Source organism: Streptopelia decaocto (assembly GCF_964273445.1).
Source record: "Streptopelia decaocto genome assembly, chromosome: 8".
NCBI lineage: Eukaryota > Metazoa > Chordata > Aves > Columbiformes > Columbidae > Streptopelia > Streptopelia decaocto.
Window position 1 is genome coordinate 7,356,593 of NC_138662.1, and position 25,972 is coordinate 7,382,564.

General features: G+C 58.3%; 1 protein-coding gene across 2 annotated transcripts; it reads right to left on the bottom strand.

The window, feature by feature from the left end:
• Positions 1 to 122: 122 nt before the first annotated feature.
• LOC309443346 (semaphorin-3D-like) lies at positions 123 to 24,017 on the bottom strand. 2 transcript variants are annotated; one of them, XM_082060198.1, is made up of 18 exons: positions 23,885 to 24,017; positions 11,860 to 12,050; positions 6,834 to 6,994; positions 6,039 to 6,101; positions 5,668 to 5,787; positions 5,211 to 5,313; positions 4,636 to 4,764; positions 4,164 to 4,309; positions 3,813 to 3,927; positions 3,584 to 3,653; positions 3,176 to 3,320; positions 2,873 to 3,095; positions 2,677 to 2,765; positions 2,207 to 2,248; positions 1,773 to 1,930; positions 1,486 to 1,550; positions 1,119 to 1,249; positions 123 to 1,039 (listed from the first exon to the last, which is right to left on the bottom strand). In XM_082060198.1, the coding sequence occupies exons 2-18, from the start codon at positions 11,981 to 11,983 to the stop codon at positions 629 to 631; spliced, it is 2,295 nt and encodes a 764-aa protein (XP_081916324.1). In that variant the 5' UTR covers positions 11,984 to 12,050; positions 23,885 to 24,017; the 3' UTR covers positions 123 to 628. The 2 variants fall into 2 exon arrangements, with proteins under 2 accessions (XP_081916324.1, XP_081916325.1); XM_082060199.1 differs by lacking the exon at positions 11,860 to 12,050 and having other exon boundaries at positions 23,885 to 23,949.
• Positions 24,018 to 25,972: the final 1,955 nt, after the last annotated feature.

Sequence of the window (25,972 nt, forward strand, 5' to 3'; positions counted from 1 at the left end):
CCTTTTTTTCGGTAAAATGAATGTCAAAATTTTAAAAAGCGGTGTGGCTTGAAGTGGATCGGAGCTGGGCTGAGTGTGGCCATCTCTGCAAGCCCCAGGTGCGTTGTTGCCGGAGCCCGGGCTCAGCAAGCAGCCGTGTCTTGCTGCCTCCAGCGGCCTTTGGGCTCCACCGGCACCTTGGCAGCCGCCTGCGCGCGCCCCCGCTGGGGCACGGTGCTTGCAGGGGAAGGCTGGGCGGGTGCACGGTGTCCATGGCAGGGCTGGGTGCTGCTGGCTGTCAGGGAACCACTTGGGAGAGCCAGCTGTCCCCCCTCTCTGTCCTCTGTGCTTATTATTGCTGCTGATAATAGCCATTGTTAAGGCCCAGGGGAAAACAAGGAGAATAAATATTCTGCTGGGTAAATAGCTTTGAGTCTTGGAGAGCTGGTGCAGGCTGCGTGTTCTCACCCCGGTGTGCCCTGTAGGGCACATGGAGAGGCATTGGGGACTGGCAGGGTTTGAGGTAGTAACAGCGAGGCATTTTCTGCACAGGAAGCTGCAAGGTGTCTCGGAGCTGATGCCTGCCTGCAAGAAGGGCCCTGGAGATACTGGGAAGGGAGCTGAGGGTGGCCCCGGTTCCCTCTGCCCCTCACAGGGGCTGGGGGTGCCTCCGCACCCGGCCGTTCTTGCTGTCTGGAGACGGGTGCTGCCACTTTTGGTGCCAGGTTTTCTGCCGCTGCCTCTCCTGGTGCCGCAAGGCATTGCAGTAAACATCCAGGCTGGTGCCCGGTGCCCCCAGGGCCCGTGGGAAGCCCTTGTAGCTCGGCTGCAGGTCAAGACGGGGCCAGGGGCTCTGGTGGGTCCCTCCCAGCTCCTTGCTCCGTTTGTAAGGTGGCATGTCCATGGCCTCGTGCCGGATGACGCGGAGGCTGTATCGGGTGAGGGGCCGGGAGAAGGAGCGCTCCACCGCCTGGCACTCATAGGTGCCCGCGTCCTCCCTCGCCAGCTGGCGGATCAGCAGCCCTTGCTCCAGCACCGAGAAGTGTCCGTTGCTCCTGACCTGGGACAGAGCACTGTGGGTCAGTCCCTGGGGACAGAGCCACCACTGCGCCTCGTCCCCACTGCCCTGTCCCCTCTACCTCGCTCAGGCCTGTCTCCTCGCCGTGCTGCACCAGCCACCGGACAGTCATCTGCGGGGAGTGCGCCAGGCACTCCAAGAAGGTTGAGTTCTTCTCCACGCCAAAAACCAGCTTCTCTGAGACAGTGGTCCCTGTGCAGGGGATGGGACAGAGGAGGGGGTGAGTACCCTGTGTGGGAACTGTGTGAGAGGTGGGGAGGGAGGGCAGCTCATGGTGGGTTGCACAGGCTCTGTGGCAGGTGGCGCTGCTGCAGCTGGTGGCACTGGTTTCCCAGCACCATGCCACCCACCCTCCTGGGCATTGCTGTCCCTGGCAGAGCTGGTTGCCGGCCCCGGGGCTCCTCACTGGGCCTGGGGCTGGTGCTCACCCTCTGCGGTGTCCTGACACTGGCTGAGCGGGTCAGACTTCAGCACGTCCTGGCAGCGGGCACGTCTGTGGGAGAGCAGACAGGGCTGTGGGGTCACACCTGCCCCGGGCTGTGGAACACCCCTGTGGCAGCGCAGCCCGGGGAGCAGAAGGGGGACCAGAGGGCTGGAGGACTGGCCGGCAGCAGTGGGGGTGCGGGCTGACAGGAGAAGTCCCCAGGGCTGGTGGCTTGTCCTTCTCTGCTGCCAACGCAGGGGAACGGCAGGGCTGGCCCAGGTGGGTGCTCACCTCTTCTCAGTGAGGAGCTGTGGGACGCAGGTCCTGCCATCCCATGTGCAGTAAGGGTCCCGGGCCAGGCAGCAGTCGGTGCAAGTTTTGCCGTAGAGCTCGCAGCGGTACAAGGAGAGCTGGAGCAGCCCATGGGTGCTGCTCACAAACAGCTCCTGCTGCTCAGGTGAGCAGAACAGCGGCAGTCAGTCCCCGAGCTGAAGACCAGGATTATCCAGGGAACAGAGTTCCCGGCCTGTGCTGGGCTGGGGGCACTGGGAGCCAAGGGGAGTGTGGGGCAGAGCCTGACACCCCCTTAGCCTACCCTGGCAGGACCCTGTTCCCTAAACGTGCAGACCTGGGGGCCAACGGACCCAGACAGACAGCTTGGGGCCAGCTGCACCCTGTGCCCTGTCCCTTGGCTGCTTTAGGGAGAAGCAGGAGGGAGGACTCACCCGCTTTGGTGATAACTTCATGTCCAGGATGGGAGAAGGCACCTGAGGGGAAGGAGAGGTTACTGCAGCTGAGTCGGTCCCTCCTGGGTGCCCCAGCCTAGTGGGACCCCGGGGCGGCAGGCTGCAGGGCTCCCAGCTCCAGCTGCTCCGTGCTGGCAGCGTGGGCTGGCAGACACGTTTCCAAACCTGGGCTCAACCCTCCCATTTTAGTTCGGGCTCCAGCATGCCATCCCCATCCCCCCTAGTGACTAGATGGGGAGCTGGGACATGGCTTGGCTCCGGTCCCTCTGGCTCCCCTCCACGCCAACAGCATCGCCTGCCGGTCAGGGCAGTCAGAGCCACAAGCAGTGAGGTGAGGGACCTCCTGACGGAGGCCAGGGACTTGCTGCAGAAGCTTGCAGGAAGTGTGCTACGAGGCGAGGGGAGGCTGCGTGGTCCTGCCACTGCGGTCTGGCCCTGGCCTCTGGTACCTTAGTGACGCTGATCTCCTCCAGGCTGATCACCTCGGTGCCACCGCTCACCCCGCCGGCCAGCCCCACCTTCAGCACTTGACCTTCATCTGTGAAGGCAGTGGGGGAAGGAAATGTCAGGGCTGGGAGCCACCCAAGCCAGCAGGACTGATGTGACATGGTGTGCAGTGTCCCCAGGGCTGGGGTGACCTCCCACCTGTGCCGAGGAAGAGCACATCGTAGTGCCGGTTCTCCATCTCCAGCCTGTGCACCAGCAGCCGCCGCAGCCGGTAAGGGACATTGACCTTCACCAGGACAGGCTGGCGGCCCTGTGGGTACACGGGCTCCCACATCAGCTGGTGGCTGCGCATGAAGCTGATCACCTCATCGGGGAAGTCCTTGGTGGACTGCAGGAGGGGGTCGTACGTCTCACTGGGGCACTGCGTGGTGACACAAGGGGGTGCATGAAGGCCAGGCCAGCCCGTCCTGCTCCCCCCCACCCTGTTCCCCAGCCCCTTACCATGCCAGGTCGGGGATAGGGGACACGGCCCTTGTATTCTACCCAGCGGTAGTCAAATCCTTCCTTGTGGGCAAAGGGACCGCTGAAGGCAGCTCTCACGGCTGCCATGGAGTAGACACAGACAGCAGAGCCGCTGAAGACACCGCTGCGGGGGGAACATGGGGCTGTCAGTGTGTCAGTGTCCCTGCTGCTCTGCAGGGACTGGGCACAGGCACACCCATGTCTCTGAGACCACGCTGTTCCCTGTCACCCTGGCAGTCACACACAGCACCCAGGGAGTGACAGGAATCCGTCTGGCACAGCTGGTCCAGCCTGTGGGACCACTGGCTGTGCCAATGCCAAACCTGGTGGGTTGCACTGGTGAGGGGCTGGAGAGAGGCAGACTGTCCCACGCAGAGCCCTGCTCACCTGGAGACGGTGAAGAGGCCAAAAATGAGGGGGTTCTGGGGGTCCCGGGTGCGCAGGAGGAAAACGTCCTCTGCAAAGAGAGTGGTGGATGTGAGTCACCCTGGAGCTGGAGCACCGGTCCCCAGGATGCAGCGGGACATCCTTGGCTGGCCATCCCCGTGGTGAAGGGGAAGGAGCAGCCGTGCTGGAGCAGTGTTTTTCCCAGCTGCGGAGTGGGCTGTGCACTCACCGAGCTGGTCAAAGTGGGTTTCAGTGCCCTGGGGCCCAGGGATGGAGCACACCAGGCGGGCCTTGAGGAACGTGCTCCAGCGGTTGATGAGGCTGCGCTTCCCTCCAACGTCGTTCTGCCGGGCACCAAGAGCCAACCTCAGAACAGCCTGTCTGAGCTTCCCACACCACCATGCACACCTCGGTCCCGCAGTGGGACATCCCCAGCCCTGAGCCCCCTGCTCTGTGGTGGGAGTGCAGTGACACTCCCCTGCCCTGCTGTTGGCCCCTGCTTGGGATGTCCCTCGGCCCAGAGAAGGTCAAACCCACATGGTGGGACACCAGCCACAGCATGCTGGCTTTGGTGACTGACCTTGCAGACCCGGGCCACCCTAGCATGGATGTGCCGCCGCTCCCACTGCCCAGCTTCCATGGCCATCTCGCGGAAAAAGATGTAGACCTTGTCATCATGTGGGTTGTAGGTATCAGGGATGGCGTAGGCACCGACAAACGCAGGCTCTGCAGGGGGAAGGAGCAGCACAGCATGGCCCTGTGCCTCGATCCAACCCTCAGAAGCCCTTTGGAGCAGGGTGAGGTGCTGAGGGTACGCAGGGTGTCCCATGGAGACCCTGCCACCAGAAGGCAGAGCCCCATTCCTGGATGCTCAGGCTGCAGAGGGAGTGCTGGAACATGGGTCCCATCAGAGGCTTCATCAGGGCTTCCCCCCAGGAGGAGAAGGGGGCCAGATCGCTGAGCTCTGGACCCCAGTGCTGGCCCCAACCTCTCCCCACCTGGCAGGAGAGCCAGCCCCGCACCCCACAATCCCATGATCCCCCTGTTCCTACCGTGTAGCCAGTGGTCCTGGTTCTGCTCTGTGCGGATGTAGCTCTGCTCAGCTCCATGAACCCAGGTCCGGAAGAAGGCGGCGCTGCTGCCCATGAAGTCGCTGGAGGTGCCTGAATAGAGCTCCCCATCTGCGGGGCCAGAGGGGTGGGGGTGGGTGGGGGTCCCACCGCAGAGGTACCCTGGCAGGTCACCCCTGTGTCCTCGGAGGCTGGAGGAGGGCAGAGGTGGCACAGCCTGGCTGGGAGCCTCCTCCAGTCCTGTGACCCAACATGGCTTCTAGCCCCATGGCCACCCAGCCCTGCCGCAGTGTAGGTGTGAGTGGGCAGGATGGTGACCAGGCACACCCCATTTTAATCTGCGCCCGTTTTTGTGACTGTGTAGCAACCGCGAGGTTGGGGTGAGCCGGGGCAGGGCTGGGATGGCTCCTCTCCCTCGCACCCGCTTCAGCACCAGCCTGGGCCCACAGCCACGTGCAGCAGAGCAGGGACACGGGGACCTGCCAGCTCCCCCCAGCACTGACCATTCCCAGCACTCCCAGCTTCCAGCACTACCCCTGCTCCCCACTCCCTCTTACCAAGAAGGAGTCCTGTGAAGGGTTCATGGGGGCTGTATGGGCACCGTCCTCGCCCTGATTCCAAGGAGTGGGTCACCAACCTCATGGGGGGAGCCCCGGGACCCTGCCAGCACCAAAGACCAAATGTCAGCCCAGGGGGAGGCTGGAAACAAGGTGAGCATGTGGAGAAGAGTGGGAAGGAGGCTGATGTGCTGGTTTCTGCAGGGAGTCCCAGCGGAGGCTGCCTAGACCAGGTCCTGTCCCCACGGGGCACCCTGGCTCTGCCACACCAGGGCTGCTTCTCGCCACGTGCAGCGAGGCCGTGCAGGGGGCAGGGACTCTGGCAGGCTGGCTGGCCACTGACCCTGGCTCCGGGGATCCCTCTCCCCCATGCTCACTGGGAAAGAAGATGGGGATGTGCTGAGGGTCTCTTGCCACCTTCCGCAGTGGGGACGTGTCTGGCCAGGGTGCCACTCACATTTCCCCTGGCTCCCAGCTGGATGAAGGCACAGACAGGCTGGTAGGAGCCGGTCCCGCAGGCGAACACATGGCTCCTGTTGAAGGGCTGGAGGAGGCGAATGAAGTTGGCACACTCCGTCTGCTCGAGGGGACACGTTTGTTAATGGGCTGAGCCCAGGGCTGGACAGTTGTGCCCAGCCCCATGGTGTGTCTGCCCAGGGTGAGGGAACTTGGCCAGCTACTCCCCCAGCAGCTGGCAAACTGAGCTTAACTCTGGCTGGCTCAACACCCTCCTCCTCTCAGGCAGACCCCGAGGCTCCCTTTTGGTGTGTTTAATAGCCACGGCAAGCTACAAAAGGCTGCGAGCCGGGTGCTGCCAGCCCTGCTTACCTCCACGTTCTTCCCAGCCAGCTGGCAATGCTCCACCTGCTCCCTGGGGGCTGGCCAGAAAATCTGCAAGAGAAACCCTGCCGATGCAACGCCTGCTTGGGTCGACTGGCTCCCACAGGCACTGGTGGCAACAGGCTCAGCCAAAAAATTCTGCTGGGCTTAGGAGTGCGGTGAGGACATAAGGCTGCTCTGCAATGGGTCTGACACTGCTTTGGGTCCCCAGGGCCCAGCCAAGCTTGGCAGGCAGCTGGCCAAATAAGGTGAGAGTGAATCTGGTGTGGGGACAGAGAGAGCTGGGGTGGGTCATGGCAGGCCTGGTGGTGGGCAGGCTCTCCTGGATCCCGCTGTGGGAACACCAGGCTGCAGCACCATGACAGGCTTTCCTTTTGTTGGTCTGAGCTGCGCCCTGCCAGCAGGATGTCTCGGGATGACATTAGCAGACTTGCTGCTGGAGGTGGTTTAGCTTGCAGCAGCATCAGGGACTAGATGTGATCCCAGGGCTCTGGACGCTGCCCTTCCATCCTTACCCGGGGTCCACCCAGGTCTCCGCTCCAGGCCAAGCCACCCTGTCCCTCCCTGGCGTCGGCCTGTCCCAGCAGAACTGACCCCCACCAGGGATGGGCTGGCCCTGCTGATTGAGACATCCTGGCGTAAATGTGTCCCTGGTGATGTTAAAGCAGCCCAGCTTGGAGCACGTCCATCTCCACGCCCTGGTGCTGGACTGAGGAGCAGCTCCTGGGGAGGAAGGGACCAGCCTGGCCAGGGTCACACTCACACCCTCCTCCCAGCACTGACCTTCTCGGGCTCTCTATTGGGATGGTCCAGGTGGAGCAGGAAGATGTGGTTCTTTGCTCCCACCATCAGCCAGGCCCTGTCTTCATCCACCAAGAGGGCTTGGAAATCCAGCCGGTCCCCTGAGGCCAGCAACAGGTGAGAGCTATTGGATTTCAGAAGATCTAAGGAGCACAAGGTGGGAGAAAGAGAAACCCATCCGTGAGTGACACAGCAAGCAGCTCCCCCTCCCCAGGACAGCTCTGGCTGCCCACCCCTGCCCCAGGGGAATGCAATTTTCCTGCCACTGCCTTACCAGAAAAACATGACCCTCAGTGCCCCAAAGCTCCTAATGAAGCCTCTTCCCATGAGCTTACCTGGAGGAAACACTGAGTCACCCCTATGGAGAGAACTCCCCTGACCTTGCCCTGGGCTGGTTCCAGGGTGCAGGGCAGGACAGTGGTCCAGCCCAAGGAGCCCTGTTTCTCAGTGTCCAGCCTGACTTCCAGAGATCTTGAAGAGACCCCCAAAGCCTCTGCACCCTGAAACTGTGGGGAGAGGGCTGAGAACACAGGAGTCTTGGTGCCATAATTCCCAATGTGTTCTCCCTGGGCTTCAGATTGAGAGGGTTTATAGAAAAAAAAACAATCTTGGCTATTTGCTGGGGCAAAGCATTGCCCCAAGGAAAGGCTGTGTGGAGCACGGCTGCCACAGCCCAGTCCGGCAACTTCTCTCCTTCACCCATCCCTGAGCCTTTTTTTCTGTGAAGTGTCTGCTGGGCTTTATCCCAGGCACCGGGATGCGCAGGCAGATGGCTGCACTGGGACAGACAGACAAACGGATGGCTGGTCCCTGACCCAAGGAGCTTGTGAGGGGAGGTCCCAGCTGTGTCCCAGGTGCTGCTCTGATCCTGCCTCTGCCACCTCATGTTTCCCTTTCTGCATCCTGAGACCCAGCCACAGCCCGGCATTAGACTGGCTCAAGAAAAGGGCTTTTTAAGAGCACCCCTTTGGCACTGCTGGCGGGGACAGTGTGCCCTGGACACCCATGGACATGGAGGGGCAGCAGTAAGGGCTTTGCTGTGCAGGCTGCAGCTCCTCCGGTGCAGAACCCCAGGGGTTGAGCATGGCCTCACCGGCACTGCTGTGTGGGTGTGCGAAAGGGACAACAGGATCCTGTCTCTTGGTTAACCACACCTGAAACAACATTCCTGGGGCCCACATCAGTCCACGATGTGCAGCGCCAGGTTTTGAGGCTGGCTGCTGGGTGAGCATTCCCCTGAGCATCACAGCAGCGGCTGCTGCTGCCCCAGCAAGCGGCTGCTCCCAGGGATGGAGGCAGGACAGGCTGACACCAAGGTGAGCCTTAGAGCTCCCAGAAATCCTGACACATGGCTTTCTTCTTCTAAGGTGGCAGGATCTGGCTGGGGAGAGAGTGAAGGTTGACAAGGCTGCCCCTGGCTTTGGTGCTGTGCGGGGAAAGGTGCTGTGGGCAGGGGAGATGGAGATGGGGACTGCAGGGAGTTGGAGTGCGGCTGGAAACCCAGGGTGATCTGTAAAGTCTATGCTGAGGAATTACCCAAAATGGTGTGGATTGAAGCAGTGTGGCAGGAACTGAGGGAGGGAAACCACGGAGGGGAGCGGGTGTTGGCAGGGTGGATGGGACGTGCGGCCCTGGGTGCAGGTGGGGTGTACGTGGGCACGGGCACAGCTCTGTTCAAAGGGAACTGGCTGCCCTGGGAGGTTGCGTCTCTCTTCCTTCCACCCCATTTCCAGGGCAGAGGGGAAGTGGGGCCAGTGCCTGCGAGCTGGAAATGCCGCTGACGTCTGCTGGTCCCCGGGGGGAAGGACCTGCAGCAGGCGGGGGTCCCTGCCCGGATCCACAGCCAGGCTCGTTCCCAGCTGGCGTTTCCTTCTCCCCTTCCTCTGGGGTCAGAGCTCCAGTTACTGTGGGACACCAGTCCCCCTCTGCCAGGAGCCAATCACAACTGTGTTAGGGAGCTCCTAGCCTTCCTCCTGCTCCCCAAAAACTGAGCACAGCCCTGCTTCACTCCCCGCTACTTCTCAGGTACCCAGGGGCTCTCTTCTGGGTGCCGCAGCTCCAGGGGGGCACATTTCCAAGCCATTTCCCACCAACTGAATGGGATTAACAGCTGAATTCCTGTCCCTGCCTGCAGGCCATTGTCACAACTGGGTCCCCAGTGGGCTACTGTGCATTGCCCACCCTCCTGCATCTGCCAGCAATCCTGGACCTGCCAGATCCAGGGGTAAATGTCGGGCAGAGAGCTGGGAAGCCAGGATGCGGTGGGAGGGAGGTCGAAGGTTCATCCAGTACAAGGGTGTAATTAAGTGGATTAAGGCAAGTCTGGTCCCAGGGAATGTCACCTGCTGGTCACCCTCTGATCTGTCTCAGCCCCTGTGAGGACAAGTTCAGGCAGGACGATGGAGGAGCCCTCCCTGCCCTGCACCTGCACTGTGAGACCTATGGCAGGGTCAATGACCATGAGGGTCTCAGCCTGACTCTGTGACATGGCTCTGCTCCCTCACCAAAGGGACATGGAACGCTGGGGACCCAGACCTCGTGTGCAGGAGGCTGCTGTGCACAAACCAGCTGCCTCTTGTCCCCAACCCAGCCATATGCCCAGGGCATTTGATCCAAACCTCAGTTCTCCAGGCAGGGAACCAGGTCTCTGCAGCAGCTGCGTGGTGGCTAAACCGATGGGTGAGCCCAGAGAAACATCCTCTCCTTTGTGTTCATTATCTCCCAAGGCCATGGTGTTTTTCTTTGTTGTCAGAACCACTATAACCGCCTTGTCCCATCCATCATCTCTGCCTGCCCCTTAGCTACAGCATCCTCAGTGCGGGTGACCCTGGGCTTCCTGGGGTCACAGCCCGGCTGTGCTGGGGGGCTGTCCTCTCCCCTTCCCCCCACCATCAGACACAGCCGACCATAGGGGAGATCCCTGAAGCCCAGGGGAAGCTGCATGCTAAATCGGGATCCAGCCCCTCACCGCCATCGGCTGATAGAGAACATGCCAGCACAACTCTTGGTGTCGATAACCAGAGACCCATCAGCCTCCCGCACTCCTCAGCACTTGCTGCACGGTGGTGGCTTCTGGGTCCTGCCCTGCTGAGCTGGCTGCAGGTCAAAGGCTGTCAGGAGATCTATTTGCCAACTCATAGCTGTGCTTGCCGCGGATTATTGCAGTTAGAGGAGCTGAGAGGTGTGCTGTGGTTTTGTTGCACTGCTGTATGGCCTCAGAACACGGAGTGGCTCAGCTCCGGCCAACGTCAGGGCTGACCCAGCCTGACCCAGCTCACCCGCAGGCTCCTCTCATGCGGCTTCGATTGCCAGCATGCTATTTGCTGTTATAAACCTCCTCCTTGCCTCCTTGGCAGAGTGGGAGCCGCTGTTGTTGTTCCTGGCCCCGTGCCCCCTGCCCCATCCTTCCTTTGCTCTCCTAGCCTTCACCGCTGTCATTTCCTTCTTGCAAACCCATTTGCATCTTCTCCCCTCATCCGCCAGTGGCTCTGCCTGCCTCCCCCATGCTGGGATCTGAGGGCAGGGCTGAGCCTGTAGAGGAATGCTCAAAGGCTTCTTTTTATTTATTTCTTTTTTCTAGGGGTTTTTAAACCTAAACTTCTCAAGGCATTGTGTCCTTGAACCTGCCCGGTGCTGTCCATGAGTCACATCCCCTGCCATTGTTCCCATTGTCCTTGAGCCCTCCTGATGCTGGGAGCTTCCTCTCCTGCTTCTGCCCAAGACTTAAGGGCTTTTGGCATGTCTGGCCCCAGCACATTGTGGGGCTTTGAAGTCAGCAGCCCCTCTGTGCTCCTGCTGCCTGGGCAGCCCTGCTCTGCCTCCTGCGGCTCCAAGGAAAGGCAGACCCTGCACCATGCTCCGAGTTGGGCTATCGGCAGGGACCACCTCCCTGCAGGGACATCCTGCATCCCTGGGGGGTCCAGCCCTCTCCAGCCACAAGCTGGGGGCATCTTTCACATCACTGGCCACTGCTTGGAGAGCAGCTTCTCAGGGTGATGGAGCAGACCAAAAGGATGGCTCCAGACCTTGGAGCATGATGCCCATGGGAAAGCAGCACTGCTACCTCACGGGCCGGTTAAGGTCTGCCAATTGCTGTGTCCAGCGCAGCACCAGGCATGTGCTGAGCTATCTGTCCTTCAAAGCAACTTGCTCTTTTTCACAAAGGAGAAGCTGAAAGCATGTAAATTGGCCAAGTTCAAGCTACTGGTCCATGGCAGGGCGGCCAGCTGCTGGACTAGTAAAGCTCCACTCTAACCACTCAGGTCATTCCCCTGCAGAGACATTTTCCCTACAGACTCATCCATTTTGCACTTCCCTGCTGGGCTGTGTTCTGTGCTACCTGCCAGGCTGCTCCTGCTGCATCTTCAGATCACCAAAAGCAGCCTCCCCAACTTTGCATCAGGCACAAGAAGAGCAAACTGTGCCTCCCCTGGAAAGCTCATAATCTAAACAGACAGGACAGATGCAGGGGGGAAGGGTGAAGTGCAGCATGGAAATGATCCGTACAAGGGATCAGCCTCTCCTCAGCAGGGAACGAGGGGTGAGGGCAGAAGGGCTGAGCTGGGGCAGGGCTGTGCTGGTGGGAGGCAGGGCAAGGGGCAGCAGCACTGCCTGGGGCTCAGTGTCCCCATTGCACCAGGATGGAGAAGACAGGGGACATTCTCCAGGGGCTGCCCAGCTCAGCTGCAGCCCAGGATGCACCTTAAGATTCCCAGAGTGAGTCTGTGCGGAAGGAGACATTGCTGCTGGTCCCAGCATTGTGCTGAATCAGGGCAGGGTGTTCCCTGCTCAGCCCCCTTCTTCGATGGGTGCAGCATCCTCAGGGGCTGTTCTCAGGGCTCCAGCCATGAAACATCCCGAGGGCCCAATGTGTGGAGATGTTGTAGCCATGATGTTAGGGCTACTGCTCACCTCCCGCCAGCCCTGGCCCCCCCATTCGCTCCCTACCTGCAGGACACTCTCCCAGCCCTCCCAAGTGAGGTGCAGACCGCAAGACAATCCCCCTTACCTCTGTAGGCAAGGCGAAGGCGTGGGGCATGCTGTTTCCATGCCTTGCTGCTGCCTGGCTGCTGCAGGAGAAGGCAGAGGAGGAGTGCAGCGAGGGGCAGCCCGTGGCGGGGGTCAGCGTGCATCCTGCTGGTCAACAGCTTGCCCTCACAGCACCATGGTCCTGCGCCAGGATGTCACCTCTGCCACCAGCTGCAAGCAGAAAAGTGGGAAGACTGCACCACAGCTAGTTATGTGCGGGTTGGGACCTCTGTCCCACTGGCCCTTGGTTAGGGAGGGTGCTCAAGGGACCACGAGTGACGGCTCAGCAAGTCAGCTCATCCCCAAAAAGGTGTCAGGCCAGCTGTCTGGCAGAGATGAGCCACCAAGAGCAAGTGGCCAGCCCCCTGGACACCCACAGTGCTGCAAACCAAGCCAGGGCTGTGGTACAGCCTGGTGGGGCGCACAGCCACAGCTGGCTCGGCACACACAAGCTGGGGACCCTGCAGTGCCTGCCACAAGCATCTCGTCAGCATTTATCTGAGTAGAACACCTGCAGGGTGCTGGGGCCATGGCCCCAGCCCAAACCAGCCAGACTGGGAGGGAAACTGGGGGCCCTAGGAGGTGGGTATCTCTCTGGCTGGGCTGTCCTCACAGCCTCAGCACTCATCGATGGTGCCGGTCAGGTGAGGAGAATTTCTGAACATGTCCATTGCCATGAACCGCACTGATCCCAGCTGGGACACCCGGCACCCTCCACCTCCTGGAGCTGGCAGAGCAGCTGGTGCTCTCAGGGCCAGTTTGGGTGCTGGGAAAAGCAGCTGTGGCTGGGAGACCCGCTCACTGTCTGTCCCTTCTGCCACCCAGAGCTTGAGCAACTTTGGAAGAGCAGCTATTACAGCCTGACGAGGGGAGGTGTTTTTTTGCAGTGTGGCATGCCCATAGTGTGCAGTACTCATGAGCACTGGAGTTTCAATGTCTCAGAGGTGACAGACACAAGGGAGAAGGCAGGCAGTGTTTTGGGGATGGTACACCCTCTGACAGGCTCTCGGAGCTTGAGCATCATCTGCAAAATGCCTGCTCAGAGCCCTGGTGCTTGGCGGGAGCCCAGTGAGGGACCTCTGATATTCATCCTATCTCAGCTTGGGGTTACATCTTGTCCCTTTTACTGAAGGCAGAATTAATGTTTTAGAACACTGTCCATAATTGCCACATTTGTGATCCCTTCAGCATCCGCTGTGGCTGCCTGTGTACATGATACATCGGTCAAATAGCCCGGTGACCCCAGAGCTCTCCAACGCTACTGGCATCCCTTGGCTGCGGGATGCTGCAGGCTGGAAGGACTCTCTCACATTTACAGCCCCGCAGAGCCGTACAGGGTTTCACAGCCTCCTCCACCAGCCCCTACGACCCCCGCAGGGAGCAGGCCTGCCCCGCCAGCTCTCAGCCATTAATTCAGACAATTTAGATGTTTTTTTCCTGCTTATAAATGTTCTGGTCCCGAAATTGCAGCTCTGACTAACTCCCTCTCTTGCTGCAGATTAAGTTCTTCCAATCCCATGGCTGAAAGATTTAAAATGAGCTTTTTGGCTCATTCCTGGCCAGGGGCTCTTGGCACATGGAGAAGGGGATTTCTGCTGCCCTGGTAATGGGCTGTGTAGGAGGGATGGATGGTGCAGCCAAGCCTTCCCTTCTGCCTTGTTCTCTGCCTTCCACAAGCAGGAGCACTTGGCTCTGGTTAGGGAGGAGGTTTAGGGCTGCAGAGGTTGGGGGTTCTCTCACTCCCACACGGAGAGCAGGCAGCAGCCTGGGGTGCAGCCCCTTGCACAGCTTTTCTCTGCCTGTCGCCTGCCCTGCTCCAGCCAGCACAACCTGCCGCTGCTCCAGAGCCTTCCCCTGTCCTGGAAGAGCTGACACCACCCTGGGACATGGATGTGACCTGGGGGTGGAAGCTCTGTTGTTTTCTGTCTTTGTTTAGTTTAGGTCTGCTTTCTCAAACCATCTACCCCTTTCCTGGGCAGGTCAGTGACTGCCTAGGGAAAAAACAACAACAACGAAAACAAAACACTAACGTGGTAGGTTTAGCTAGGTTTAAATTTTTCATTTCTTGACACATTTGTCATGGAGCAGGATGATTTCCAGATAGGGCTCCCATCAGCCACACTGGGGACCCGCTGACAGGCAGTGCTGCCCTTGCTCCCCAGCAGTCAGAGCTGAGGAGCAGCTTTCCTGCGCTGGGGATGCTCCAGCAATTTCAGCTCTTCCCCATGCTCAGCCGCCTGCAGCAGAATCTCCGGGACCCCTCCCACAGACTCACAGCCATGCCCTGGGCGAGCACCGCTACCCTGGGGTCAGCACAAGGACATGCCTGACATTTAACAGGGATTTTATTTTTCTTTTGCCAATGTGCATTTGGTTGCTGGATGACTTGGGAAAACACTGGCCTCTAATTGCAGCTTTCTATAAATGGAGCAGCACCTGTGCTGGGCTCAGGTTTGGGCTAAGCCAGCCCTGGGAGGAACCTTTCACGACACAGAGCTCCAGGGGCTGCTGGGGTGGGTTGGGATTCTGCGAATGGCAGACAGGGCACTGCTCCTGCCCCAGGACACGCTCACGCATGGGGTGAGATTTAGGGATGCTTCGCATGTCTGCAGCAGGGGCTGGGTGGTGGGGCAGGCAAGCAGGCTCCCATGTATGGCTCAGTTGTGCTGGTGCTTCGTCTCCTCACCCTGGGAATGCCAAAGGTGGGTTTGATGGTGGCAGGAGCTGCAGCCATGCATGGAGGAACCTGGAGCCCTGGTGGAGCTGGGTGCAGGGTGGGGAGATGTGGGGATCTTGCTGGAGGGGCTCAAAGTGGGCGGGGAAAGAAAAAACTGTTGGAGGATGACTTCCAGTAAGAGAGGCTTCCCTTATGACATTCTTTCACCAAGCCTTGTGGGACCCCCATCATGCCCAGGCAGTGCTGAGGGACTCAGCACATCCTGACCCACCTGTGCCTGCAGCACTGGGCACAGGGACATCCCTCACTGTGACAGTCGGAGCAGGGACAGCGTAGGGCAACACGCGGCAGGGCCACAGCCCCCGCCTGTAAACCTCTACCCAAATCTGCCTGGAGGTGAAGAGCTTGGCAGAGGCAGCGTTTGCACTGCGAGGGGGAGTGCGGGTGTGTAGTGGATGGAAACAAGCTGCGGATGATGAATCCAGGGTTAAATTAAACACTCCGACAGCTTTAAATAATCAACTGTCCGGAGCTGCGACTATTTCTATCTCAGTTTGGAGAGGGAAGTGCTGGTGAGGGCAGGCTGCTGGATGAGGGGATGTCAGGGGGTGAAGGCAGGAGCGGTTCCATACTCCGGGCACCATGGGAAGGATGTGGGTGTTTGCAGCCCTGTTTTGGGGGGCTGACAGTCCCCAGGAATGCCTTGGTGTGGGTGGCATGGGTGGTGACTCCACAGCGCTGGGCTGACTTTGTGCCAGCAGTCCCCAGTGCCATCGGTCTCCCTGTGTCCTTCCCTCCCTCCCACTGGTGACCATCAGGTCTGTCAGGTTTATGGCTCTGGGCTGTCATCCAGAGTCACCATTCCATGGCACAACAGCACTGAATTTTTCCTTTGGAGATAAAGTCCCCTGGAAGGTCTTGACAGAGACTGAGCAGCACAGGGAAAAATACAAATCCCTCCTGTGTGAGACGTGTGGGTCTGTGAAGGGTTTATCCGTGAAAGCACCAATTTCCTCCTGACAATGCCTATTTGATGTGATGCTGAGAACAGTGTAAAACAGCCTAAATTTCAGAGGGGTAAGGACACTGGCAGTGGATTTATCAGGCTAAGGATTATCTCCCAGGAGGGACAAGCATGCTGAACCCCACCTCCTCTGTGACCCTGCAGCACAGACAGCAGCCCCCGTGCTGCCTCCCTGCCCAGCACCATGTGCTCCCCTGCTTCCACAGGCCCCGATTGTGTCCCAGCTAATCCCCACAGCCATGTGCAGCCTGGTGCCTTCTTTGGTTACACGGTGGGGCCGGCTGGGCCATGGGCAGCGGGTGGAGCGCTGGCCCCCGGCAGCTGGGGGACCTCATGGGAGCGGAGCCAGGGGGAGGAGAGGGGCTGTGCTCTGGTGTCAGCATCCAGCTGCAGTCACCCTCCCTGTGGGGGGATGGAGATGTTGTGCCAGGGCTCACTGTGAGAGGGGAGAGCCTCAGGGACTCCAGAGCCTCACCATAGGGGTCCCAGAGCCCTGGCTTTCAGACCTGAGCCCCACATCCTCGAGACCATCCTGTCTCCCCCAGCAGCAGCCCTGGGTGCCAGTAGTCTCCCCTCTGACGCTTTAGGGAGCTGGGAGAAAGGAGTTTCATCCCACAAAAAAACTGAGGCGCAGAACCAGGTGAGGGGTCCAGCAGCCCAGACAGCTGTGACCTGTCTCCCCTTCTCCCGTGACTTCCCCAAGTGCCCGTCCCTGCACACACATCTGCACACCGCTTCTGTGCACGCCACCTGCACAGCTGGAGCTGTTGGTCGTGTGCCTTGGCGCGCACCCCTGCCTGCGCTGTCCCTCTTCCAAAAGTGCTGCCTACCTGTCCCCCTTCCTGCCCCTGTGTGCAGAGAAACCCTCCCTGCTCAGCCCAGGCTGTCGGTTGTTCACCCCGCACAGGATGATGGATGCCACAGCAGCTGCAGGCAGAGACAGCTGTCGTCCTGCTCCAAGTGGGAGAACAAAGCCACTGGGAGGGGCCTTCATTTTCCCCCCTACCTTCCCCCACAGCTGCCTGGCCAGGGCAGGACCAGCGCAGGGGAAGCCTGTGGTGCTGAGCTGCTTGTGGGATGGGGACAGAGGCACGGGATGCTCCTGCAACCTTACACTGGAATTGGGGCCACAAAAGCCAGCACCAGAGGGCAGGTAGCATCAGGGGGCTGTGGTGTGCCCTGTGAAATGACAGGGTTTTGGCAAATGCCTCAGTAACACAGGTCGCATATGCCCAAAAGCGAATGGTCCACACAGAGCCCCAAAGACAGGAAGAGTAGATTTTGGAGAGTTTGAACAGCAGCAGAAGGCTGAGGTTGTTCAAGCTTCACCCGTGTTCTTTGCCATGGCACAGCAAGGCTGGCCAGCAGGCTCCCTGTCAGCTGGGACATCTCCCGACAGCCTCCCAAGCTCCCACCTCCTGAGCTAAAGCCCATGATCGCAATTAGCCCCAGACCACCCTTCCTTGCCAACCACCGCTGCTGAAGTGTGCCAAGTGCAGCGAGTGGGGGCGAACGAGCTCCAGATGCCTCTGGTGTGCTGTGGCCATTTGGCCGGGCTGTGCCATCAGCACATCACCCTGCCAGGCAGGAGGGCTCCTCGCTAACAGGTACCTGGTGACAACGGCCATGGGGCAGGCACAGGTCGGTGGCCCAGGTGGTGGTGAGGGGCACCTCACTGCCTGTGGTCACACTTGAAGGCATTAGCACTTTTTCTTCCTTCTTATGTGTGCTGATCACAGAATCATAGGGCAGCCTATTCTAGTGCCTGACAGTCCTTTCTGGGAATGAATTTTTCCTAATATCCAATCTAAGCCTCTCCTGGCTCAACTTGAGGCCATTTCCTCTCATGCTATCATTTGTTACTTGGGAGAAGAGACCAACACACTCCACGCTACAACCTCCTTTCAGGTAATTGTAGACAGCGATAAGGTCTCCCCTCAGTCTCCTTTTCTCCAGGCTGAACCCCCCAGGTCCCTCTGCTGCTCCCCATCACACTTGTGCTCCAGACCCCTCACGAGCTTCATTGCCCTTCTCTGAACTCGCTCCAGCACCTCAAGGTCCCGGGCTGTGAACCCCTCCAGCAGCGCTGCCCCAGACCCAGCAGAGCCCGGCTGTCCCTGCCCTCCTGTGCTCCGCCCTGGAGCCGTGCTAGATGGGAGCTGGGCTCAGCTCCTTATCTTTAGTAGAGGTAAATCCTTGTGTTGGAAGGAGCAATTACAGCACCTCCTCTAATGATTTTCATCTCCCTAAAGTTTCAGTAGCTTAAGGCATGCATCGGTTGGAACCACATTCTTAGAAAGCAAATGGGGAATTGCCAAGCCCAAGGCTGCTTGGGATATTAATAACTGTTTATGAAGGGATAAGGAGCTGGCTTCACTTAATGTCCTGCTAATTCTTTTCTCAGGAGGCTGTTGGCTCAGGCCCCACCTTTCCCTTGCTACTCAGAGGGGTGAAGCCTGCTCTGGCTTGGCTCTCAGGCATCAGATTGGGAAGGTGGCCCAGCAGCTGGGCTTGTCCCACTTGCACAGTGATGGGCAAGGTGACGGGTTCCATGGTGGGCATGGTGATGGGCTGGACTGGCATATGCTTTCAGCCAGGTAGTGCCAGTTGAGTAACCTCCATCATTCCTCCCTCTAATTCACCTCAAGGGCATCCAGCACCAGGGAGGCAACAAGCCCGATGTGCAGAGAAAGCTGGATGGAGATGCAGCACAATTGCACCTTGCAAGTCTCCTCTCACTGAAAATGCTGGCAGACTATAGGCAACTTCCAGTGCCACCAGACTACCGAGTCTGAGCAAAAACGCCTCTGGGAAAACCAAGGCAGGCAGGGACTTCTTGGGACCCCAACCACCCTCTGTTTCTCTCCCTGCCACCCCAGCACCACACCTCCCCACCTCTGTCATGGCTTTCATGCCTGCATCCCCAGCACAGGGCAGTGCTGAGGTCCTGCTGCTGAGCCCTGGCTCAGGCAAATGGCTGCGGGATGCTGCTGCGGGATGCTGCCCAGGGCAGAGCTCCTGGAGGGGACAAAGCGCACTGGGATCCCAGCTGGCACCAGTGCAGAGGAGAATTTGGAGGAAGGAGGTTGGGCTCCTCCAGAGGCCAAGCAGAGGGTCAGGGGGGTGGGACAAGTGCAGAGTGTGTCTCACACTGTGCAGCAGCCGTACAGCTCATCTCAGCCCAGCCAGGATTGGCTTGGGGTATTACACTCCAGACTGACTTATATGAAACTCCCAACCTGCCTCCTAATGTGACTGAGAAGTTTAAAATTCTTTCACGTTTGGGAAGGGGCTTGCTACCTTCTGATGTCGTGGTTTAGAAAAAAAGCACCCGAATAAGGCAGGGAAGAGGCCTTGTGCTCTGCGGCCAGGCCAGCTTCCCAAAGCCTCGGTGTCCCCTGAGGCAGCAACGCATTCCTCAGAGACATTTATACCACAATGTCCCTGGCCAGCTGAAACCCACCCTTGTCACCCGTCCCTTGTCACCTGTCGGCCACATGGCCTGACATTCAATACAGCACTTGGGGGGCTTGGGGAGTTCTGCCCTCTTCAGAAGACATTTTCTGGGCTTCAGGCTTTCCAGACTGAGTCTGGCTGGATCACACATGTGCTAAAACCAGGCAGGGGGTCCAAGGCCAGGAGTCAGTATAGGCTGTAGCCAGGGACAGGTTTGCTAATGCTTCTTGCCCCAAGCTGGCCGAAAAACCTCTGCTGGGGGGTGGGCTGGGTGACACCCATCCCAGGGTATTCTCATGACAGCACCAGCCCTGGGGAGTGGAGCATCATCCCTGCTCCCTGGACAGGCAAATTTCCTCCAGTGTTCCCATGCTAGAGCCTGTTGCCACCTTATGCTGCCAAGGCATTTTGCAGCAAACCCGTGCAATTTATAACACACATTTCTTCATTCACAGTGGGATTATTGCTTCCCATCTCCAGACCTATTGGGCAGGGATGCTCAGCACCTCTCAGAGAGCTGTTGTTTTCACCATGTTTCCCCAGCTACAAACCAGTGAAGCACCTGCTGCACTGTGCAGTGACCTGGCTCATCCTCATCACCATCACCAGTCAGTGACTTGGCCGCTGGTCACACTCCCAGGGCCATTCTCTGTCCCAGCCAGGGCTGCCCATCTCCTCTGACACTTGAAAGCTCTGCAGTGTTTTCTTTTCATCAAGAGCAGCCGTGCTCTCTGCCCTCCCTGGCCTGCTGCACTAATTGGAACAGGCTGGGCAGGCGTGGGGGGCTTTGCCAGAGAAAGTATTTTAATGAGGCTGGAGGGTGCCTGTGCTGTTATCTGCTGCTTCTCAGAGCCTCTTGGCTGCATCTCCTCGGTAATTACAGCCTGGACGGCTGGGTAAGCTCTCTGGCTTGGACCCCTGCAGAGCACCACGCTCCGGCAGCCTCCTCGGCACGCTGCCCTTTGCTCCAGGACACTGCCTGGGGAGCTGGGGGACACGTCTCTGCCCAGGGTGAGCTCCCAAAGGGCTGAGCTGCCTCGCAGTCCCCAGCAGTGGATAATCCACTGTGGACAAGGGGGTATCTGGAGGAAGGAGCCCTGGCCCTGCTGCGCCTCTGTGCAGGGAATTTCTGAGGATCAGTAACTGGCAGAGACACAGGGGATGGACGCCAGGCTGCTCACCCCCGCTGGCTGCTCATCCATTCTGCCCCAGGAGACCGCGGGTCATCTCCAGGCTGAGCTGAAGATGAAGACACATCTGTCAGGGGTGGGACAGGTCAGTCGCTGGGCAGCTGCTGTAGCTTTTGCATGAGGGGAACCAGGGTGATGGCTGGCAGCAGCATGCTCTAAGGCAAAGCCCCCTCGTTGCAATTATTTAACTGGCTGGTTAAACCAGAGGCAACCCAACACGGCAGATGGGCCCAAGTGGAGATACCTACTCACAGTGTGGCTCCTGGTGCTGGTAGCAGCCCAGAAGCAACCACCACCATGTACCTCACCCAAGGTGCTGCTCCCAGGACACATCCTTCCTATCCAGCCCCTAGTTCATGGGAATGCCTCTCAGTCCTCCATGTACTCATCCACACTGTGGAAGGCCACTGTGGCTGTCACCCTTCCAGTGGGGAGCTGAGCTGCAGATGGACTGAGTCACCTGCCCGTGACCAAATGGGAACTGTAGCAGGGCAGGGATTGACCACAAGCATCCCACCTTCCTGCAAACAGCAGATCATCCTCCTACACCATGCACCAGAGCCTTGAGGAAGCTCAGTGCTGAGCCTGACTCTTCCAGTGCCCATGTACAAGCCAGCATGTGGTGGCAGAGTTGTCACCACCCGCCTGCGTGGGAGCACGCACCGTGGGAAGGCCAGCTCTGTGCTCAGTGGACAATGGACAGATTGAAACTGAAAGCCAAGTTAGCTGACATCAATGGTCTCCTCCTGGAAAATGGGGAAATAAACCTGAACTTGACAGTGGGAGCAGCAGAGTGGTTCCTGCGCACAATCAATGGCAGGTCGCCAGCACGTGGGACAAGAACAATAACCCCACACGACTTGTGAACAGCATTGTTTTAGGGAAACCATATCCTGGGCAGGCTCCCAAGTCAAATGGGGGTGACGTTGGCGCCAACCACACTCCATGCCATGCCATCCTCCTGGCAGAGCTGGGTTGTGCTGGCTGGAGCACATGTGTGCTGTGCCTGCAGGTCCAGCGGAGCCTGGGGTGGGTCAGGGGTATGTGGCGTCACTGAGCATGGAGATGGCAGAGCTCAAATATCCTACAGTGCCCACACTAGGGAATAAGAAGGCTTATCTCTGCCAGGAACATGGAGTGCTCCCTCCCGGCTACCACAAAATCTGTCGTTCCCTGGCAGCTAGCTACAGGTAGATGCTGGATTTTTATGGCTGTGATTTGAGATAATCTATTCTACAGGGAGGCAGAATGACCTGGTCCCCTGTGCTGTGACCCCAGCTCTGCAGCCTTATACTGGTCATTTTGCCACTTTGTGCTTCTGTTGTCGCAGGCAAAAAGAGTTGGAGAAGGCACAGCCAGGTCCTGTGAGCAGGGGAGAAATGAGAGGTAGGTGGGGAGTTGATGGGTGGCTCGCAGAGACCAGAGAGGACCGCAGCTGGAGACCCAGGCCAGAGCAGGTAATGCTGTCTCCCCATTCCCCATCCGAAAGCTGTTCCCAGCTGCTCCCAGAGTTGGGGGCTACTCAGCTGCTGAACTGTGTCTTTGCTCTCAACACCGGGTTTGTAACTGTGTGAGCGAGTGCCTGTAAAGACCTGATTACCCTGTGCTCTCAAAGCTGCCTCTCGCTGTAACTCCAGCTGGAGTGAGGACAGACCAAACTTGGAGGAAGGGGCAGCTCCAAGAGTCCGAGAGCCAAAGCTTACAATAAATCTTCATCCTTGCTGTAAACAGCCCCTGAGAGGGTGTCACAGGGGTACAGCAGAGAGTGAGGCAGCCAGAAACCCTTGCTGGCGAAAGCATCTGCCAGCTCTGCTGGCTGAAGGGCTCGGTTTGGCAAAGAGCATCACTAGTCCTGCCGAGGAACCCAGGCTTGGCTCCCGCTGCCTCCGCTCGAGCCCAGCGCTGCTGGCAGCCCCGCAGCCGGGCATCACCTCCCCTCCAGCAAGCTGGGATGGCTCAGGCTGTGCCACCCCCTCTCTCCGGCCTCCACGAACAAGCACGTTGGTATTTGGGAGAACAACTTACACCCTTGGGGGTTTCCTGTTTAAATCTCACCCCAAGGAACTGAAGCAAATGATCTCTGTCTTGCATCCTTGTGGAATTCAGGGAGATTAGATTAGGGATGAATTCTTCCCATATTTCTTATAGAGCTGATATCTCTGCCCTGGCTTTTCAATTGACTTATCCATCCCTGACTCATAAATCACAAGGGTGTTTGTGTCTGTCTCTGTCATTTTCAATACCGTTAACTCTGCAGGAGAAATCTATAGATTATAGCAACCCATCATGTCAAGTCGGCGACCCACGGGCTGCCAAGCCCCCCTCCCTTTGAAGGCTGTGGCAGGACCGGCTGTTGGAAAGCTGGGACACGCTCCGCTTGGCAAAGAGCAAGCTGCCGTGGCGTGCGCGTGGGACAGCCCAGCGCTGTGATCTGCCCTTCCAGAGCACCTTCCCCTCTTCCCTTGGGCACTCGACTGCCTCAAAAAATGCTGTTTTCCAGCGTGGCGCGAATTTCACACCAGTGCTCAGCCGACAGATTAACGCGATGATTTTGTGTGGGTAATAAACTGCTTAAGAAAACACAGCCCTGGCAGCACCCTGAAGGTGGGGGTTCACCAAATCCCAGCTGCACCCCCATGAAATGCTGTAGCTCAAGCCAGAGGCAGTCTTACTTCAAGAGTAGGAAGAAATAATTCTCTTTGTCTTAAATTAAGTTCATCAAGTACGTTGTTATTTGTTTCTAGACGTAAACAAACTGCCTCCCTCATACCCTCACCTGGAGTATCACAGCCCCATCGCACTGAAACCTCTATCCAAGATGCTGGAGGTGCGTAAGGCTTCTGACTCCATTTGTTCATCCCCAGGCACTGCAATGCCTCCAAGCAGAAGGGTCATTAGTTAAAGGATGCCTTTGGAGAGCACCCGGCATTTCCCAGGCTCTGTTTCTTTTCTGCTTGCTATATTGCATGTCCCAAGGTTTCTGAGAGCTGAGGCATTGCAGAGAGGGAGGTTGAATCTGTCCTGACAAATTTCATGCAGCCTGAGCAGGGGATGATTCCCCCACAGTATTGGGAGGTTATTTTGCTTCCTCAGACCAAACCTGTCACAACTGCTTGGAGGCAAATGATTGATTTTTATTTGGGGAGGTGGGGGAAATCCAACAAAGCTGTCTTTGAGCAGTGGAGAAGTCCCCAGAATGGAATAGGCCTTTAGTGAAAAATCTGTCTGATATGGGATTTCAGGTTGTTAAACCTTAGCAAAAGCAGAGCGTCAAAGTCAAGGAGCCTCAGAAAATCCAGCTCTGGAGGCAGCTTTACCTTAGTAATAAAACTTCCTGGAATCCAAGTTAAGGCATTAATAGCTGTAACCAAAAAAGATTATGACCGTAAACTTTTCATTGTGTACTACAGCAAACGGAGCAGCAGAACAAGCTCTGCTCTCTCTACAGAGCTGGTTAAAGACAAGTCACTGCTGAGTTGCTCTGCACAGAGATATAAAACACAACAAAGCAGACTGTAAAAGCAAACAGGTTTCCAGCGGGTCAGCCCTGGTTCAACCACCCTGGGAACGCTGCCCCAGCCCTGGGGAGAGACACAAGGGACCCAGCCCAGCCCGGACTGCCAACCTGATGAACAATTAACCCATCTCCGCTACTCACCAGCCCGGGAGCCCGCGGGGTCTCAGCGCGACGAGCCCACCCTGCTGCCAGCCCAGCGGCCTCCGGCAAACCCAGCGCACTGGGAGGCTGCAGGGAGGAGCCGGGGGGTGGCAGCCCCTTCATTCATAAAACCAGCCCCCGCTGCGGGTGACCCCGCTGTCCCGGGAGCGCTCTGCCGCTGCTCGGCCCGGGATCTGCGAGCAGCAATTGCCATCTGGCGGTAAATGCATTTATTTGGCCAGGGGCTGTGAGGCTTGCATGAAGTCATAGGAAAGGATTCGGCTTTTCCCTGGGATGTTTCATTCCTGCACTCGAGGCACACCTAATGGGGTGGGAGAGTAAGGCAGCCCATCAAATGCATCGCTCCTTTTTCTTTTTTTTGTTAATTGGGAAACCGAAAAGCAGCGGGGCAGATGGGGACTGGGGACGCACAGGTACTGTCCCACTGCAGCCTGGCGGGGGGATTTAGAAAGGAAAGCTCTGGTCCACAAGCAACTCCAGAGTGAAATGTCATGGAAAGGGAAATCTGTGAGGACATGGGCTCTGAAAGCTTTGCGCAAGCACAGTGCAGCAGGAGCGGACCTGTACATCAAGGACCCAATGTACGTACTGCACTTTTGCAAGGTTGTGGGTTTTTTAAACTCCAGAAAACCTCTGGGCTGATGCTGTAGCCTGAACGCCCAGCAGTGCCTGGGGAGCGCGAGGTGCATTCCTGGAGCACGTTTGATTTGGTTTCATCTGAAAGGAATCCAGTTGCTGTTCTCCCAAGCCTGAGCTCTCCAGAACTGCTCCAGGGCATGATCCAAAGCACAGTAAAGTGAGGCAAGTCAGGAGATCATTTTCAGAAGTGCACCCTTGAGCCACATTAATGTGCTGGAGCAGGCACACCCAACAGGGCTTTGGAGAAAAGGGACTTTGGTGTGTAACTGCCTTGTACCCAGAGAGCTGCTGGACTGTCTCCTAAGTCCCAGCAACAGGGAGGACCCAAGGGAGCTGCCCAAAATCCCAGTGGGGCCAGGGAGGGTGTCAGGGCCCTGGGGGCACTGATTTGCCTCACCTGGGCCCTCACCCACCCACCTGCTGACCATGGGGCTGGGAGCTCCATTTAAGCCCAGGCCTGGGTTGTAAGCTCTTTCCTAAGCTGTGCTGCAGGTCCAGACTGCTCTTCTGGGTGGATTTCAGGCTGATGTAGGCAGCCCCAGCTCCTGGATGGACCTCAGAGCAATGTTACTGGCAGCTTTGTTACCAGCTTGTTGGTGGCACCTGTCACTACCCCCACGCTGGCCATACTCAGGTCCTGTGGGGTGGCACCCTGGTGGGTGAGGACACCGCCTGTGCTGGGGTCACCCTGCTCCTGCTGCTCCCACCCAATGGGAACCCAAACTACCCCAGCACAGGCACCTCAGCTGTTCCTCACCTCCCTCTGGATCGAGCCCGACGTGACACAACATGAAGTCATACGGTATGTATGCATCCTGCAGCATAGGAGGTGCTCCCCAGGGTTATCCACAGCAGTGGTGATTGTAAGGTGATGACTGCAGATGGCTCCAGAGGATGAGCTTCAAGCTGTTATCCAGCTCTCTGCTGTTTCTGGACCTGCCCATCCTTCCATTGTGTGGGATGGTGGTCCCCTGGGTTGTAATTAATGCTCTCATTCCCCAGTTTCCTTGCAACACACCCGAATGCTCTGCAGGGAAGTGAGGTGCACATTAACAGCTGGGTGGGACGGGACAGGCTTCTTCCAGGCTGCAAATGGGCTGAGCAACACATGCACGGAGCAGAACTGTGCTCCTGGAGGGGATGAGAAGTGTTGGTGGCAGTGCTGCGCATGGCTGGGTTGGTGTTCATGTTGCTGATCCACTTATGCTTCCAAGGGCCAGCCCTGTGTGCCCCAGTGCAAGAGGTGGGTGCTGGAGATGGGCCAGCACTGGCACGGTAAGCTGCGGGTCCCCCCTCCACAGCTGGAAATGCTGTAGAATCCTGGAACAGCTTGGGTGTGAAGGGACCTTCAAAGCTCAACCAGTCCAACCCCTGCCACAAGCAGGGACATCTTCACCCAGATCAGGTTGCTCAGAGGCCCATCCAGCC